This window comes from Rattus norvegicus, chromosome 15 (genome assembly GCF_036323735.1).
Source record: "Rattus norvegicus strain BN/NHsdMcwi chromosome 15, GRCr8, whole genome shotgun sequence".
NCBI classification, from domain to species: domain Eukaryota; kingdom Metazoa; phylum Chordata; class Mammalia; order Rodentia; family Muridae; genus Rattus; species Rattus norvegicus.
In genome coordinates, this window is record NC_086033.1 from 42709606 (window position 1) to 42728496 (window position 18891).

General features: G+C 44.1%; 1 protein-coding gene across 7 annotated transcripts in view; it reads right to left on the minus strand.

Moving 5' to 3' along the window:
• Msra (methionine sulfoxide reductase A) overlaps window positions 1-18891 on the minus strand; it is a 338461-nt gene that overhangs the window by 194788 nt on the left and 124782 nt on the right. For all 7 annotated transcript variants that reach the window (XR_010057810.1, XM_039093214.2, XM_063274183.1 and 4 more), the window contains one exon: window positions 17434-17502. Coding sequence is in view for 6 of the 7 variants with exons in the window: in XM_039093214.2 (XP_038949142.1) it covers window positions 17434-17502 (69 nt within the window). In the remaining variant the exon portion in view is untranslated. The remainder of the gene's footprint in view (window positions 1-17433; window positions 17503-18891) is intronic.

The following is an 18891-nucleotide window of genomic DNA, read 5'->3' on the forward strand; positions in this document are numbered from 1 at the left end:
CTGGGTCCTCTGCATGAGTGTCAAGGGGTCTTAACTACTAAGCTATCTCCACGGCCTCCATTTTATTCTCTTCTAACACATGGATTAAGAGTGGACAGTTTACAAAAGAAAAAGAGTGGGCAGTTTAAAAATGTGAGGTTGTTAATTGTTCTATCTTTTAATCTTTATTTCTAACTTAATTGTATTGGGTTTAGAAACTGGATTTTACTATATCCTGTTACAACCTATCTTGTAACTAGAACACTGCATTTTTTTCTAAGTGAACCACAGGCACTTGAAACTATAAACATTTTTAGTTTCCTTGGTGTTGCTGACCAATAGCAACTTAGAGGAGGGAGGGATTTACTTCAGCTTATACTTCCAGATGGACCCATCACTGAGGAAAGTCAATATAAGAACTTGAAACAGAAACCATGAAGAAATGCTACTGGCTGGTTCAATCCCAGACCCATGCTTACCTATCTTTCTTAGAGACCCCAGGACCTGCTGCCCAGAGAATCACACCACCCACAGAGGGCTGGACTCTCCTATATCAATTAACAAACAAGGCAATCCTTCGTAGACACGCCCAAAGGCCGATATTATCTAGGTAATCCCGCAATTGAACCCTTCTCAGGTGACTCTAGGCTGTTTCAAGTTGACAGTTAAAGCCAACTAGGAACATTTATGTCTTGGGTACAGTGTTTTCCAGACATTCATGAACAAGCTTGAGATATTAAAGGTTAAATCATCTGGGCCCATTCAATATTCTGGCAGATTAAGCTCTCTGAAGTAGCCTCTTATATCGCATACTCTCATTCGTTCTGTTGGTTTTTATATAATTGTAGGCTGTGTTGTTAGCATCTCCAAGTCCCTTGCTGTTTCACCTTCTTGGCACTTCGCCTTTGTTTACTGTCTCTATTGAATGCTATTAAAAGACTTGTTCTTAAAATTATTTTTACTAATAATAATGTCCCTGGGTTATCTTTTTATATATCTGGCATATCTTTTCCTATTCTTTGTTTTTAATTCTTCCATATGTCTTTGTTTTAGTTATGCATCTTTTAAGCAGCATATAACAGTATTTGAAAACTTGCTATCTTTTATTAGTGGTGATAATATATTTATTCTTGCTATTTATATATTTTAAACTATTTACAGAGCCTTGTTTTCTGTTTATGAGCCTTTCTTATTTTCTGTGACAGTATTCTACTTTGGGTTCTTTTTTATGTTCATTCCCCTTGCCTTGCTCATTTGAAGGCAAAAAATAGAGAAGTATTTTAAACACACACTTCATCCCCATGTTTTCCTGACACATCTGGTGTAACTCAGTATCCCAGCTGATGCTGATTTTTTTTCAACACACACATATCCTTACACACGGACACACACGCATACACACAGGCATACACACACATGCATACACACACGCACACACGTATGTACGTGAGTGTACATGCATGTATTCCGGACATTCTCACATACCGTGAGAGCTACTTCTTCTGTCACCCCAATCTCTGGAGAATCACAACACTCTCTGGTTCCACACTCAGCACAGGTAATCCCTTCAGTGGCTTCTTGAGAGCTAAAACTTTCCAAAGCCTAATGTTTCATACGTCCACCTCCTCTCTGCTACCTCTATACTGTCACAGGTTGGTTCTCTGTTACCCTGAGCCTGAGCAGAATGATGGTATCAAATGAGGGCCAGCCTCTGGCTCACAGAATGAGGTCTTGGAGTCGCCATTTATCATCTAGAAGTCAACTGAAACGAACACTGTAAACTTGACTACCAAGTGGCACCAGCTCTGTAGTGACACAAGGTACACTATACCAACGAGGAAATGAAATTATTCCTACAGTCAATAGACAGCTTGGTGCCCTTTTCTTTATGTAACAAGAGGAGAGAAGAGGTGAGAGAAAAAAAGGAAGGGAAATAGAAAGGAAGGAAAGAAGGAAGGAAGGAAAGGAGGAAGAAGGAAGGAAGGGAGGAAGGAAGGAGGAAGGAAGGAAGGAAAGGAGGAAGGAAGGAGGAAGGAGGAAGGAGGAAGGAAGGAAGGAAGGAAGGAAGGAAGGAAGGAAGGAAGGAAGGAAGGAAGGAAGGAAAGAATTGGTTTTTGAGCTGATGGATTTTCCCCAAACCCTGTGAGAAGAAACAGTCTATGTATTCTTCACACCTGGAGGAGGCTGCCTGCATTTACAGCAGAACTACATACAGATGGCTGGGAAGGTTGTGGGAATCTTGGTTTAATAACCCTCCTCAGCCTCCCCTTCTCTAAGGGAACATCCATCACTGGCCCAATCCTGATGGACTTCTTTAAGTGGGAACAGCTGATCTGATGCAGCTGGTGGCTACTTGAAGGATAATACTACACAGCTGAATCACATCTTCAACGCTTATCAGTGACCCTCTATTGGAGTAGACACTGTATGAACCACATCTCCAAGGCCCTTCTCAGTAGTCTCTTGTCCTCCTTAAAGGAACAGATTAATACCCAAATGAGACCTCCCACCAGGGCACGTAGGGATATGCAAGTCCCGTCACAATGGGCAGAGCAGACCTTTGCACTGAAGGGGAACTAGGCAGGAACAGGAACAGTAGCAACTCTGAAGGCACAGTGACAGAAACTGGTCAGGCCACTGCTGATCCAAGGAAGGAAAGGAAGAGTCTGAAGGTGGGTTCTGACCCTCGTAGAAGATGAGCATGATAAAGATGGAATTATTCCCTTTGTTCTCCCAAATAACTTCAGTTTTACACACTGTGTTACAAGACTAAGCAAGATGCCCTCCTTACCACAACCCTTACTTGAAACTACAAACTTTAAAAACACTTTTTGTTAATTGGAGATGCCATACAGCAAGTAGGAGCTGATTGATATTTTTAATATTTGATGATGACTAATTGCTTTCCGTCCACATCCGTTCCTAATGCTGCTTGAACCTGATAAAGCATTCTCTTCAGGCTCCCCTCTAATTGCACACATGCCCATATGTGTGCATGTCTGTACTACTCAGCCTCAGGATCAGGATTAAGCACTTCTGGGTTCTCACCACTGTCACACTCCAGCCCTTCCCTAGCATTGCTCTCTTATGTCTGTATACACACACACACACACACACACACACACACACACACACACACACACAGGAGTTCTCAAGAGCCAGAACCTCAAAGCTGGAAGGACTCTGCCTCTAATCTAGCTAAGATGCCTTGTGAATGTTCAAAGTTCCTTACACATCCTGGCAATCAGTTGTCTAGAAGAAGCTTGAAGGAGCCCGGTTCTCCTTGGTAGATCTAATAACAGCTGGCAAAGCTCTTCCTCCTTCGAATAGAAGAGCTGAATGTCCCTCTGTCCCTTTAGTCCTCTCCCTTGAGGCGACAAAGACCAAAGTCAGCCTCTCCTCCTTATGACAACCTGATGACTCACTGACCATGTGATGGCAGCCCCCACAGCTTGATGGAGCTCCCCTACTCCATGCTGATTCCAAATCTTCACACCTGCCCCTCACCAGACACCTCTGTGTCCAAGGCCATCTGCTTTCCTCACGATGTACCCCCAGTGAGTCTGTGGCCTTTAAAAGACAGCAGACCAACAGATGCTTCCCCAGGGATGGTGTGAGGGGGCCCAGCATTTCCCTGAACAGAATGCCCCAGGCACATGGAAGCCTGGCTGTGCAACCAGACAGAGCACATCTCCAGGTGGCTGCAGAGCCAGTGGCTTCAAGCTGTGCCAGAGGACAGCAAAGGATTTGACAAACACAGACTTTCAATTCGGAGGATGCAGGAGGCTCCTGGGGATGTGTGGCTGGCTAAGAGAGCGAGTACAGGGTGCCAGCAGAACCTGACAAGTTTGCTCAGCAGCTGGCTGGGCCAAAGATGAGCCCAGAGAAACCAGAACCAGCATTCAGGGCGGCAAAAAGCATCCTTTACTCTTCTGTTCCCCAGATGTATCTGTCATGGGCTCTGCACTCTACAAGGTACGAACAAGTTGGTTTTCCCTTTGATAGAGGGTAGGAGATCTATGGAATGTCAAGGAACAAATGTCGATGACATTTGCAATGGATGCCAATTACCGCAGAGGGATGCACTCAGTTCCAGCTCTCTCCTAAGAGACAGTTCAGGGCATACGGAGGTGGGGAAGAAGCCCCAGATGGAGACATTTTCCCGAAAGCTTCCCAAAGCCATCTGTGGCCACTGCGTGCCCCTCTGTTAGTTTTCTTGAAAAGCAGTGAAATGGCAGAAGACAACTTGGGTCAGCATAAACGGCTCTCCTTCTCTCAAAAGAAGAGAGGACAGATGGCAGGGTCAGTGCAAAGCCACTCCTCTTAGTGCACAGGTGGCTAGATGGAGGCAGGAACAAGGCAGCTGACAAGCTGAGTGTTTGCATGTGGCTGAGCAGTATCAGTGTGAGCCCTCGTGACCTGGTCAGGCACCATGTTGTTCTAGAAAGATGGTTTAAAAAAAAATCAGAAGTGTTAAGTCTCTGCTGCTAGCCTTGCCCACGTGGCATGCCAGGCATCCACATTCAGGGCTCCACAATCAGCCATTTAACTTGGTACTGCAGTGTGCACTTCCCCGAGTCACCCACACCCCCTACACCGAGTGGCATGCATCTATTTACACTCTATTTCTTCCTAATGACATTTCCTAGTTCTCAGTAATGTCCCTGCCAAAATAACCTTCTTACAGCATTGTTTGGTATTCGGTAAGTGGTCAGTAAATGTTCGTTAAAATCAGGAAAGCTGCAGGGCATGAAAGCAGCAAACAGAACCCGGTGGGGTTCCTATACACGGGGAGTGACCTAGATTTAAAACATCCTGCTCAACAAGAGCCACAAAAATAGCTAGGAGTAAATTTAACCAAGAAACTAAATGAAACTATACAATGAAAAATGTAAAACACTGAGGGAAAAAATTGAAATAGACACCAAAAAGCAGGAAGATTATTTTAGGCTCCCATATTGGGAGAATTAATACTGGTAAATGTTCAAACTATGAAAAGTGACTGACAAGCTTAACGTAATCCTAACAAAAACAACGACCACATTCTCCACAAAAAAGAGAAAGCAATCTTAAAAGCATGCGAAAACGAAACAAACAAACCCACAAAACAACAAAACAAAACCTCAGTCACAGTGAAGCTGAGTGAGAAGATTTTTCAAAAGGTGCAGGGCGACACCGAACAACAAAAGGCACTGCTGAACAACATTAATCAAAACTGGGTGACTCTCCCGGAACATCAGACACACGGGTCAGGGAACGGGACAAAGGACCCCAAGATGACTCCCCCAGTGACAGCCAACTGAGCTTTTAGTGAAGGCACCAAGAACACGAGGGAAGATGGAGCAATCTGTCAATAAATAATGAGAAGGTGGATAGCCATGAATTAGCGCCCGGAAGGAAAATCCACTCAAAGAGGATGGGTTAGAGAGAAATCCAAATTGGAAACCACAACACTGCTAGAAGGAAACACAGGGACACTTCAGGACGTCGACATGAGCAATCAATTTTTGAATAAGACCTCCAAAGCATAAACAGAAGCAGAAAGAGTTGAGTGAGGTTATATTAAAGTGAACTGCGTCCGAAGAGCGACGGTGTGAAGAGACAGCTTGCACAATGGCGTAAATGTTCACAGTGTATTCCTCATCTGATAAGGGATTAACAATCAGAATAAATACAGTGCTCGGCTGGCTCAATAGTAGATAAGGATGATGACAGCAATAATGATGATGGTAATGATCAGGACAGTGGCCATGATGGAGGCGATGATTTTTAAATGGGCAATTTATCTAAGTGGACATTTCTCAAAAGAAGACATACAAGGCCAACAAGTATACGAAAACATGCCCAACCTTATTAGCTCTTAGGAAAATTGCAAATCAAAACCACAGTGAGATATCATCTTACTGTAGCTACAATGCTAAGATCAAGAGGACGAAAAATACTGACGATCATGTAGAGAACGACAGCCTTGTCTACACTGTTAAGAATGTGGGCTGTTAAGAGATGGTTCAGTGTGTGGAAGAGCTTGCTGCACAACCATGAGGACCTGGGTTCAGATCTCAGCACCTACATAAATAAAAACAGTAACCACATACACATCTGTAACTACAATGCTGGGTGTTGGAGACAGGAGGATCACTGGGTCCTGCTGGCCACCAGTGGCGCTGAAAATTGGAGAGCTCCAGGTTCAATGAGAGACACTGCCAAGGAAATAAGGCCAAGAGATAGAGGAGAAGACCAGATACCCTCGGCTGGCAGCTGCACACTTGTACACATGCATAACTCCCAATTCATATCCCCAACAAACACATACTATAAGTTAGTACAAGCATCAGTAGAACACAATATGGTGGTTCCTCAAGGGTGAATGTGCTAAAGGGAGGTGTGTTCCTGTATTCATTGGAAGACTGCTCTAGGCAACCAAGAGATAGAATTACCCAGTGTCCATGGTGGCTTAGTGAATAAGGAAAATGTGTTGTATATGTTTCTATACACCCTAAGCAGACTACTATTTAGCCATGAAAATAACAAAATCTGAAGGCTGGAGCAAAGGCTCAAGGGTTAAGGGCACTGGTTCGATTCCCAGCACCTACATGGCAGCTCACAACTGCCTGTAACTCAAGTTCCAGAGGATCTGACGACCTCTCTGACCTTCTTTGGCATCAAGTGTGCACATGATGCATAGACACACAAGCAAGCAAAACATTCATACATGTAAAATAAGTAAATCTAGGATTAAATTTAAACTAAAAGAGAAAGAAATCCTGTAATTGACAATGACACACAGGAGCATATGTTACATGAGACAGGGCAGTACGATGAATTACATTGATAAAGCTGCCATGTGCTGCCTGATTAGCTGGAAGTGGACTCTGGGATTGAGGTTGCCTCTTGCCTGACTCAAACATGTTGTATCGAGTGTGTTCCAAGACCCCCTATCCTGGAACACACTGAGTCTGTACAACAGCAAACAGCTAAGGATGTCAAACCTTGTGTCCTTGATCTCTGAGTGGAGCAATAGCAGGCTGAAAATGCTCTCTGCCAGGTATTAGCATATTGCCATGTATGCTTAATCACATGTGTGTGCATGTATGTGGACACCAGAGAACAACGTTGGATGTCATTTCTTGAGGACTGTGTCCTTTGTATCTTGAGACAGGGTCTCTCATTAGCCTGATCCCAATGATCAAGCTTAGGCTTGCTAACCATCGAGCCACAGGGATCCACCAGCCTCCACCTCCCTAAAAGTGGGCTTCTGTGTGTGCGTTCAGTGTGACTTGAACTCAGGGCCTTATACTTGTAAGCAAGAACTTTACTACCTGAGCTATCTCTCTAGACTCCTCCCACGTTTATTAATCGTTTCAAAATGATTTTTATTAATTTATCTTTTAAAAATAAAAACTGAAGATAATCATGGTACACAATGTATTCGATTGTGTATGCACTGTGGAGTGATTAAATCAAGCTAATTAACATAACTTCCCATGCATTTTGTCATTTTGGTGGAGTGAGAAAATGGACCTAATATCTAACTCTCTAATGATTTTCTGGAGTCTATCATATCAACTACAGTCACCTCTTGTATAAAAACTCTCCAAGATGTAACTATTTTGTATCAGAGTGACATTTTGGCCCTGGCACCCACTATTCCATTTTCTGTTTCTGTGAGCTTGCCTTTTCTAGACTCCTCAGGTGAGAAGATGGTCCCATCTTTCTGTGCCTGATTTAACAACTGAGCGTGATGCATTTCAGATTCCTTCATGCTCTACTGATGATGGCTGTGGCATCCTTCAGTGATAATGCTGAGCCCTGCTGCATTTTCTTTACCTGTTCGCCCACTGACAGGCTTTCATGTTGGAACCCTGGCTCTTATGGAAAATATTGTTTAATAAAGAGTGTTGGCAGAGATGTAGGCAAATGGAACTTGTGCTTTACTGGGCCTGTGAAGGGCCAGCTGCTCAGGAATAGAATGGCAGTGTGTCACAAACTTCAGAGAACCCCAGCAGAATGTCCTATCCTGGAGACAGTGTCTGGAGGGCAGTAAGCAAGGATTCAAGGAGCTCTGCACTCTTGTGTTCATCTCAACATTGCTGAAAACAGCAAAAGGTATCTGTGATGGCTAAATGGATAAGTAGACCATGCTCCATACATACAATCAAATACATACATACATACATACATACATACATACATACATAAAAACTAATACATACAATCAAATACATACATAAACACTAATACATACAATCAAATACATACATACATAAAACTAATACATACAATCAAATACATACATACATAAACACTAATACATACAATCAAATACATACATACACACATACATACAAACACTAATACATACATACATAGATACATACACATGCAAGCACACATGATGCACATACACGGTGCACACACACATACACAGACACATACATACATAGATACCTATATATAAACACAAATACAAACAAACAAATATACACATACAAATTACTCAGCATAGAAAGGAAGAGATAGGGTTGGGTAGCTCAGCTCCAAAAAAAAAAAAAAAAGCAAGAAAGGAAGAGATATAACACTCTAGGGTGTGGTTGGACTGTGAGACATTCTGTTGTGTGAAACAAGCCAGTGACAAATGGGTATTGCTTGACTCCATACTTAAACACCCACAAGAGTCAGACCGATGAAGACAGAGGGAGGTTGGGAGTCATTAGGGGCTGGGGAAAGTGGGTTGAAGACAGGTGTTTAACCACATCTTTGCAGGATGCTAAAGATTCATAACAATGTAAATGCATTTACTAACACTAAATTGAATGCCTAAAACTTTAAGACAGTAACTTTCCTATATGTTTTTTTAACAATCAACTAAATTATATCATACACGTGATCTTATGTGTTGCTGTTAGAAAACACCAAGACAATTTCATGCTGAGTTTTATATACTACAAATTTATAAATATGACTTATACTTCTTATCTGCATAATTCTTTTTAAATGTTATTACATTTACTCATTTATGTTTTTGTATGTACAGGGAAGTGGGCACACATGTGCCACAACATACATGTAGAGATCATAGGACAATTTGTGGGAGCTGGCTCTTTATTTTCGCCATGTGGGTCCCAAGGGTTGAACTCTAGTCCCCAGGCTTGGCAACAAGTGCCTTTACCCACTGTGCCATCTCGCCAACCCTATTTTTCTTTGATCTAGCAGACTTCAAATTGCTATGCCCTGTATCTATTGTCATGTGTTTTACAATCAAACCCAAGATAAATAGCTGAGGAGAATAAGAGCAAGAGAAAGAATCTCAGTTCTACCTATACTTGACCCACACTTCTCAGACGAACTAGTCGGGGCTTCCGGTTCCACTCTGTGGGAGCCTGCTCACCAGGCATGTAAAAAGCCCTGGGTTTGGTCCTCACTGCTCAAAAATAAAATGCTAGCTTGGTTCACTGAGGCTGAATAATTGATTTTGTTTTTGTGGTTGTCTACATCTGTTTACTGTCTGTGAAACATGAGTGCAGAGAGAAACAAAGGAAACACAACTGAGAGCAGAACAATAGAACCATAAGCAGTCTCCAGCCTGGTTTGGTTTTTTTTTGTTTGTTTGGTTGGTTTAGTTTGGTTTTTTTGTTTTGTTTTTGTTGGTTTTTTGGGGTTTTGTTTTTTTGCATGCTTTCTTGGAAATTTGAGAAATGTCTGCCACATTTGCAAATTTTCATCCTTTTCTTACCAAAAAATAAATAAATAAAAGGACAGGCCTGTTGGGTGGGGATTAGGAGAAAAGGAGGATGATAACATTCATAACCAGCTGGCTTCATACTGAGACCAAGATCACTTTTCAGTGCATGGGAGGAAGCCTGGTCTGGGCTAGTCCAGTCCAGGGTGGGAGGGCTTTGCAGAAAGCTCAGTACTGGGACCTGGGTGACGGGAAGTCTATTCTCAGAACACAAGACTGTCACCCTCAGTGTCCTGGAGACAAAAGTCCTGTCTGGCATTATGAAGGAGGGAGGGGAAACCAACGGAGCTGAATGAAGCTGAGGTCACTCAGCAAGACCTTGACAGGGAGGGGTGGCCCAGCACCGCCTCTAGTGAGACAATGAGCAGTGCTGTGGGGATCTCATGCTCCCTTTGGCCCTGAAGCATTCTCTACAACAGTCTGACCCAAGTCCCATGCTGTCCTTGTCCTCCCCTCTTCATCTGCTTGACTGCACATAAAAGGGGCAGGAAACTCCTCCAGCAGCACCCGAGGTTTCTGTAGCTACTGTGGTAAATGTCACCTTACTCCTGCCCAGGAGCATCCTTCAAGTACAGACATTTCCCACCTGAACTCCACTTACCACACCCTACCAGGATGCCCCACCAACAGCCCATGGGCCTATGGTAGCTCTAACGACAGCCCATCTCAACATTCTAAAATTACAAAGATTTTTAAAACTCGATTGTGTGGTTCTTACACATGAAGTCTGTAGATGACAACATTGTATTACAGTGGGAACGATGGAAATGCCTGCAGAAATCACGTCTCTTCTCCCCACTACAGACAAGCTCCCTGCTCTCTCAAAACAACATAGCTACACTTGCCCAGTCACACCACAGGCCCATGTTCAGAGGTCTCCATACCCCATCCCTCTGTCATCAGGCCTGTCTGCATCCAGGAATAAAATGGAAGTCAAGATCGTCAACAGGAGAAAAAAATACAAAAAACAAATGTGCCTTAAAATATATCCCAAAGCTAGGGATGTGGGTGGGAGAGATTTTGCCTTGTAAGCAGAAAGCCCTGGTCTCCATTTTCTGTACTGCACAGAGAGGACATGGTGGTGCATGACTAGAAACCTAGCACTAAGAAACTGAAGGTAGACGGATCATAAGTTCAAGGTCATCCATGGCTCCTAGCCACTTAGTGAGTTCAAGGCCAGTCTGGGATCTGTGAGATCCTGTTCTACAATGTCTACAATGACTAAAGACTGCCCTTGAAGGTGCTTCAGAGGACATAGGGCAGTGGTTCTTAGCCTGTGGGTCACGATCTCCTTAAGAGTCAAAATGATTCTTCCACAGGGGTCACATGTCAGATATCCCACATATCAAATATTCCTGTTATGGATCATAACGGCAAAACTACGGTTGTGAAATAGCAATGAAATAATGTTATGGTTGGGGGCCACCACAACATGAGGAACTGTATTAAAGGGTCTCAGCATTAGAAGGTTGAGGACCACTGAGCGAGGGAGGGGCTCTAGCTCTAACTCCCATTGTTTCCTCATCTTGGATGCTTGCTCCAGTTCTCAGCCTGCCATCCCATCAGTCTGTGGGCATAGATGTGGGCTTAACTGCAAACATTTCCAGTCGTCCTCCTCAGCCTTTCCCCTGGAACTCGTGGCCGACACTCTTCCACTCCCAGACCCAGCTTCAATAGTTTTCAGTCAAGGTTCAGGGAGAAACCCGCCGCACCGGGATTTGATTATTTACCAACATAATGTTGGCTGCAAGCCAGCGAGACACCAATACATTTTCCTTTGAAGCCTGACATATTGCCTGCTGTTTCTAAGTCTGTTTTCTCAGCTGGCCAACAAATAACCAGGACTGTTTAAAGAAAAAAAAAGTCACAATTCCAGGTGGGGAGGGGAGTGCTGATCTCATGATGGGTTCCTCATGGAATCACTGATCTCATTCTTGCAAGGTGACAAAGGTGTCCCAGGAGTGAAGCACAGTATCCGCTGACAACTGCTGGTCCCCACACCCCTGGGATCAGCTCTCTGTCTATTACTTTGGGCAAGGCCTGCATGGGTCTGGACCTGATGGCAAGAGCAGCAGGTGGCAAGGGTATCAGCATGTCCCCCAGTGTCTTAGAACACTCTGGCATGTGTTCTCCTTGTCGAAGGGCCCCCAAGACAACTGACACAGATCACAGGCCTCTCGGAAGCTGGTCATCTCAAAAAGCTACTGTGAGGTCATCAGAAACCTAAGAGTCAAGAGGGGACAGCAGCTGTTGTCCCTTCCTAATAACTGACATTAATGTTCCCCTTATAGGACTCTACTTCTGAGCAGCCTAGATGTGGACTTTGACATAAGACAAAAGAGTCTTGAATATGGAACAACTTCATAAAAATAGGTTTAAAGCCAGATGTGGCGGCACACACCTTTAATCCCAGCACTCAAGAGGCAGAGGCAGGTGGATCTCTAATTTCCAGGCCAGGCTGGTCTACAGAGTGAGTTCTAGGACAGCTAATACTACACAGAGAAACCATGTCATGAATAAACACAAGATCTGGGTCCAGAGCCTCAGCACCCACATTTAAAACAAACAAAATGAGCATCTGGGTCTGGTGGAGCCTCCCTGTAACCCCACACTAGGGTGAACAGACAGGCAGGTCCCCAGAGCTCACTGGCCAGTCAGCCTAGCTAATTGGTGAGCTTCAGGTTCGGTGAGAGATCATGTCTGAAAAGATAAACTTGAGAACAGTAGAGGAAAGCACCTGCCATAGACCCCTAACCTCCACATCCACCCTGCATACATGCACATGCACCCCTCACACATAGACAAAAATAAGAAAAAAGAAAGCAAGTGTGTTCGCCCCTTCAGGCCACAGCAAACTCTCATTAACTGTCAGAAAGGGATCTTGAAAGTCTAACCCCTGCCTTCCTGCGTGGGTTAGAAATGCATGACTCGAATCCCTGCAGTGATGGAGAGTTCATTACCCCACATCACCGGACAGTGTTAGTACAATATAAAGGGACAAGTTGTAGTCATTTCCCCAACGCCCACCAAAGCGCCTCCCAGCGGGTTTTAGGAGGAACTGACTTTTAATCTGAAGGCATTCAAGAAGGGGGCAGATCAGTTCTGAGGGAAGTCTTCCAAGTGTGGCTCAAGCAGAGGACCTGGTACAGTAACAGCATACAACATCCACTGGCTTGCAACCTTCTTAAACCTCAGTTTGTATACCTTAGTTTATTATATTCTAATATCTACCCTGCTCAATGTGTATTTAAAAGTTATATTCCAGTTACCTGAACCCTTATAAGCTTAGACCGTATTTTAACATAATTTCTAGTTCTTTAATTGAGACAGGAGTCTTATTCTCTCACTATACAGGCTGGGTCAACATGGAACTTGTGATCCTCCTGTCTTGAACCCCTACATGCTGTCATTACATGTGTACACCCATGCGCAGTGTAGACATTGTTTTCAACGACAAGCTTTCATATTTGAGAATATTGGTTTGGATGGCAAATAGATGTTCAAAGACTGTACTTTAAAGTCTTAAAGGTTTTAAAAATTATGTGTATGGATATGTGCCTGTGTGTGAGTATATATGTGCACATGAGTGCAGCAGGTATATGAGGAAGCCAGAAGGGAGCACCGGATCCCCTTGGAACTGCAATTACAAGTGCTTGTGAATGACCTGACATGAGTGCTGGGAACGAAACTCGGGTTCTCTGCAAGAGGACTGCGCTCTTAACCTCTGACCCAACTCCTCTTTCAATTCTAGCTTGTGACCAGCATCTCCTGTCCTTCCTTCACCACACACCCTTCTCCATTAATAAGCTTTTATTTTATTTGTTCTGATAGATCCTCTTGTCTGTGGAGAATTTTCCAGAGGAGGAGTAGCCGTTCTGAACTGACAACACTTCCCTGACCCTGGGGGTTATAGCCTAATGCTCTGCTGAACAGAGTGGCCCACAGCCATCAGCCGTCACTTTCATTAAAATATTGGAGTGGAGAAAAACCTTCCTGAGACAGGCATGGAGATCTGGCCAAAGACGTTGTCATAGGGGAGAAAGTAGACGCAGCTTGGCCGACTCTTTCATCCCCAGATGCTTCAGTTTCTCTGCCCACTTTGCGGGACCACTGCACAGATCAGAGGGAGGGAAGCCACAGGGTGCTCTCAGATAGCACAGACAAAGCCATTAATTACATAACTGCAAAATGTTCACTTTCACTTTTGCAGAGTGTATGCTTCCTTTAACCTGTAAGTGCAAGCACTAGCAGCAAGCCTGAGGAGGACCAGGGACAAGGGCCTGTGGCCTCCCGGACAACATCGACCCAATCCTGAAGGGAAGGGGAGAGATTTGGGGGAAATATTTACCAACAGACTACAAAGGGCAGAATAAAAAATGCCTTGAGTTTAGAATAACTTACAGAGATTGAATGCCAGAGACCTTGTTTAAGGAGTACCTCTGATCAACAGGTACAACACAACACACTCCTGTATTTCTCACACCAGAGTGGCCTTGATCCTCAAAGCCAATCTAAAAACCTAACTGCAGCTCAGCAGTCACCATCAGACTGGATTAAAGCGTAAAGCTGCCATGTAGGCATCCCACCCAGCATGTTCAAATCTTCAGGCATGAGATGAAGCTACAGTTGGTGACATTATTTTGGCATAACGTATTGAGACCTCCAAGGCTGAAGGAGGAGTTTGGACAGGTAAAAAGTACCACTGTTGCTCTGGGTAACTGACAGGCGGGCAGATGCAGCCAGTGCTGTCTGCATTATTTGCTACTGAAATCGAAGGGGGTTGGGGGGAGCTGGAAGAGACTTCGCATTTTCCCAGCAAATGCTGCGTCTCAAGAGTCCTTCAGAGCACTCTGGGAACACACGGGAGTTTACAAATCAATTTACTAAATTGGCTTGGCTGGAAATCATGCTTTTGTGGGTGGATCGGGCTGAAAGACATTTTTTTAATCTATAGGGCCCTAGTGGGGCTCCTTCAAGCAGTGTGGAGAAAGGTGACATCAGAAAAAGGATGTCAGTTCCAAACCAAGTAGGTTCCGGCTCAAACCATAGCTCCAAAGGCCCAGCAGCCCTGGGTAAGTCACATGACCTCTCTAGCCCACCAGTCCCTTGAACACTGGCAGGATCAAAGTCAAGTGTTGTCTCAATCTGGCCTTTTCTGTGCAGCTATAAGTGACCCAGATGACAGGAGCCCTCCCCGTGCCAACCGTTCTCTCATCTCCCATAGCCAGGTGGACAAGTGACAGGAAAGGAGCAGAGCTCTGGAACCCCCATTGTGCAATGACTGCATACACTTAGCCAAATTAGGAACTTCATTTAAGCAGCAGAGAGAGCCAAGCTGCAACTTCTAAAGACAGAATTTTTAGATGTCAGGCATATGCTATTTTCAGTTCTGTATAATTTTGCCCTTTAGATATTGTGAACTTGAAGAATTCTGCAAGTGGTCTGTCTCCTTTTGTTTGTTCGCTAGTTTGTTTTTTAAATGAGCCCTCAGATATATAGCAATCCTTCTGCCTCTGACCCTGATCCAAGTGCAGGGATCCTAGGCACTGCTACCACACTTGGCTCAGAGGCAGCTTTTTTCATACCACACCAATCGGCCCGTTGGCCAATTGCAGTGCACTTCCCAGGTCTGACAACTGAGCCTGAGGTCTTGAGTAAAGAGGAGGCAGAACAGAGGGCCCAGACCTAGAGAGGCCCCAGGATCCACTCAACAGAAATCTAAAGCATGGAGAGGTAGTACATTACCCTAAGTCAAACTTTGGTGAGGTTGTAGCAAATCTCTGAAAACCAATATGGAAGAGAAAAGAAAAGGAATCTTGACACAGAGTCACATGCCCTGATGTTTCCAACTCTGAGGTCAATGAATGTTAGTTCCCACTACATTGCAGGGGACAGAGGCCTGCTAGGACAGACCTGTGTTGCTTGTCACTCTCATCAAGGTATGTACTAGTCATCATTTTGTCAAACATGCCAGAGAAAATAAGTTATTGTTCATTGGTTGAGTCCATGATGGTTCAGCCCATCATGTGGAACCCATGGTAAGGCAGAGGACTGGAGCGTGGAAGCCATGGTGTGGCAAAGCTGCTGATCTCCTGGGGTCTGGTAAGCAGGTATGGCAGAAGGCAGACTGAGATCCCAACAGGGACTTCAAGGGCACCCCCCCCCCAATGGCTTCACTCCCTTCCACGATGCCCTCTCTCCCCATAGTGCTACCAGCTGAGCATCTGGGAACATTCCAGACTCAAACTATAACAGTACAGAATGTAGTTTCTAGCATGTCATAGTTGTCAAATCTGAGAGACTTAGACAAAGATAATCACAAGGATGATTTGCACATCGATAAATAGAATAGTTCGCTCCAATGAAATTACTAGGGTACAAAGGTTAATATGACTAAATAAAAAATCCCAGTGAACATTTTAGACTCTAAGAGACAGAGTATGCATTGTTATGTGAAGTCTTTACTGGAACTGAAGTACCCATTTCCATTTCTAAGCACAGTGATTTTTAACCACAGATGGAGACATCTTAAATGGTGATAGCCCATTGGAGCTGGATTGACCGTTAGGAAACACTGGAGACCTGCTACATAATTCCCCAAGTGTCCTCTGGTTTAGTTCTGATTCTACATCTGGGACTAAGAGACCCTTCTTTCCTTAAAGTATTTGTTTAGGGACTGAGTTGACATGAGGCAGTTTTCCAAGTCAAGTACATTTCAGTGCCTACAGCAGCCTTGTGCCCTCGCAGAGATTACCAGGAAGAACGCATCCCAGTGGATGGCTGCTAGAGGAAGTGTCAAGTCAGGTGACATAAGAATGTCTAGAGTGTCAAAGATCCGGAGCCTATCCACAACGTGAAAGAAACAAATGTGAGAGACAGCTGGACCTCCAGTTAAAATTCTGGTGGTCAGAAGTGGCCATGTCCGAGAGGACCTCAGGGCTTTGCTGGAGAGAAAACGCTAGAGGCAGAAACAAGGAAGGAGAGAAGTAAGCCGATGTAAGGAAGGGAAGGAGGAGAGGAGGCAGGGAAGAAGGGAGGAGGAAGGAAGGGAGGGAGGGGCAGGCAAAGCACTGCAGAAGCAGGGACATTTGGAAGGCAGTGTGGGAGACAGAAACTATGGAGGTGGGAAACATGGACAAAGACTTCTTCACCACATGGTGAATTAGCCAAAAAATTCAGCTCAACCTCACAACTATAATTTTTAGGAGTGCAACTAAGGACTGGACTCAGCTCTGCTTGAAATATTTTTAATTAATGTTTTCTACCATTGAATGTGCTCAATTCATGGAGAATAAAGAGATTATCCAATTAGGAGAGAGAGAGAGAGAGAGAGAGAGAGAGAGAGAGAGAGAGAGAGAGAGAGACAGACAGACAAAGGGGGGTGATGAGGTTAATAATAACTCCAAACAACTTGACAAAGGTATATATCTATGTGAAAAAGAAAGAAAGCGCAAACCCTAAATTTGTGGACAAAAGAAATAGCAAACTTACAGTGTGATATCTGGGCTGTCAAAGTTAGACAAGAAAACACACTGGATTCTACAAAGTAAGTATTCCTGGGCCCAGAAATTACTAAGAACTCAAGAGTTTTCTTGGCTGTAACGACTTGTAAATATCTAGAAGAGCCCAGATTTTGAAGCCACTTACTACAGCTAAGAAAGTTGGCAGGAAGCTTTGCACAGTATTTGGGTTTTCTTTCTGAGTTGATATCTTACCAAATACAGCCATCTGTGTTCCCTCTGGGAAAGGTTCAACCGTTCTGTTGCCACTGACATGGTGTTTGGCTGGAAAAAGAAAGAAAGAGATGTGAGTTTAAGTGTAAAGTTTGACATGCATCCTAACACATGTCATTAAATGTGCCAGCGAGCCTGTTTCTCTTCAGGAGTTAGGAACACACCAAAGCTTACCCTCTTAAGAGAGGGTACCTGGTTTTTTTTTCTCTAAATTTGGGTGTATATGTGTGCTTGTGCACACACATGCATGGCCGCATGTGGGGTTAAAGAAGTAGACATATGTTTCTGTGCACATACATACAGAGGCCAGAAGTTAGCCTTGGATGTCCTTACTCAGGTGTGATCCACTTTTGTTTGTTTGGGATTTTGTTATTGTTATTTGTTTGTTTATTTGAGGCAGGGTCTCTCATTGGTCTAGAGCTCACCAATTTGGCAAGGCTCACTGGCCAAGGAGCCCAAGAGATTGCACCCATCTCTGCCTCCCCAGCACAGATTAGAAACATGTGCCATAACAACCACCTTTTACATGGGTTTTAGGAATGAAACTCAGGCCCTCATGCTCACACAGCCAGCACTTTACCGACTAGCCCTTTACATGAGTTTCAATCTCAATGACAGGACATGTTGTTTTATAAATAAATGTGTTGGGGTCCAAGGTCTTATAAACCTGGACCCCTGAAAAATGCTGGACCCTTGGTCAGAGGGTCTCTACTGAAGCTGACCACACCCAGAGAACAAGGGAATCCCTGTAATCCAGGTTAAGTAATGCTCACTATATTGATGAAGTTGGTATTTAAGTAAGAAGTGTAGCAGCAGGCTATGGCATCACACTGCAATTCAAGCACTATTACAACTGCCTTGAGGACCCCATGGATATCCAGAGCTTCTCAACAGCCCCTCAGCCCTGAAGTCTCACCACCAGTGTAGAGCAAGGGCTGGCAGAGATGCAGTGAGTCTCCAAGTTAGGGCTTCCAGCACACACTTGTTCTCAAGACCCCCAAAGAGAGAACTCCAGACAATGCTCCATCTGAACACATTTGATAATTTGATAATGACTTGGCAATGTTCAAAGTCAAGTATTTACAAAGGAAATAAATAGGAGGAAAGGCTAAATCATGACATTCAGTATCCTTGTGACTTAAGGGTCACACTAGGTCTACTAAACCCTGGCAAAGGGCAACAGGATACAGTCTGGGTGAGTGCCAAAGGATCTGAGCCATAGAACCATCTGGTCCAGGTATGATGAGGTATGACATTAGATTGAGATGGGACCATGTCATAGGAGGCCATAAGTTCCAATCTAAACTGTGGGCTTCTCAGTACCCTCTGCAACATTGCCTGGGTGATGTAGACCCTATGAGTCTGTGAACCTCCTTTTAGTTTATAGGATTCTATCATTTCATCTCAAGGGTTTCCATGGGTTTGCAAGTAATAAAAATC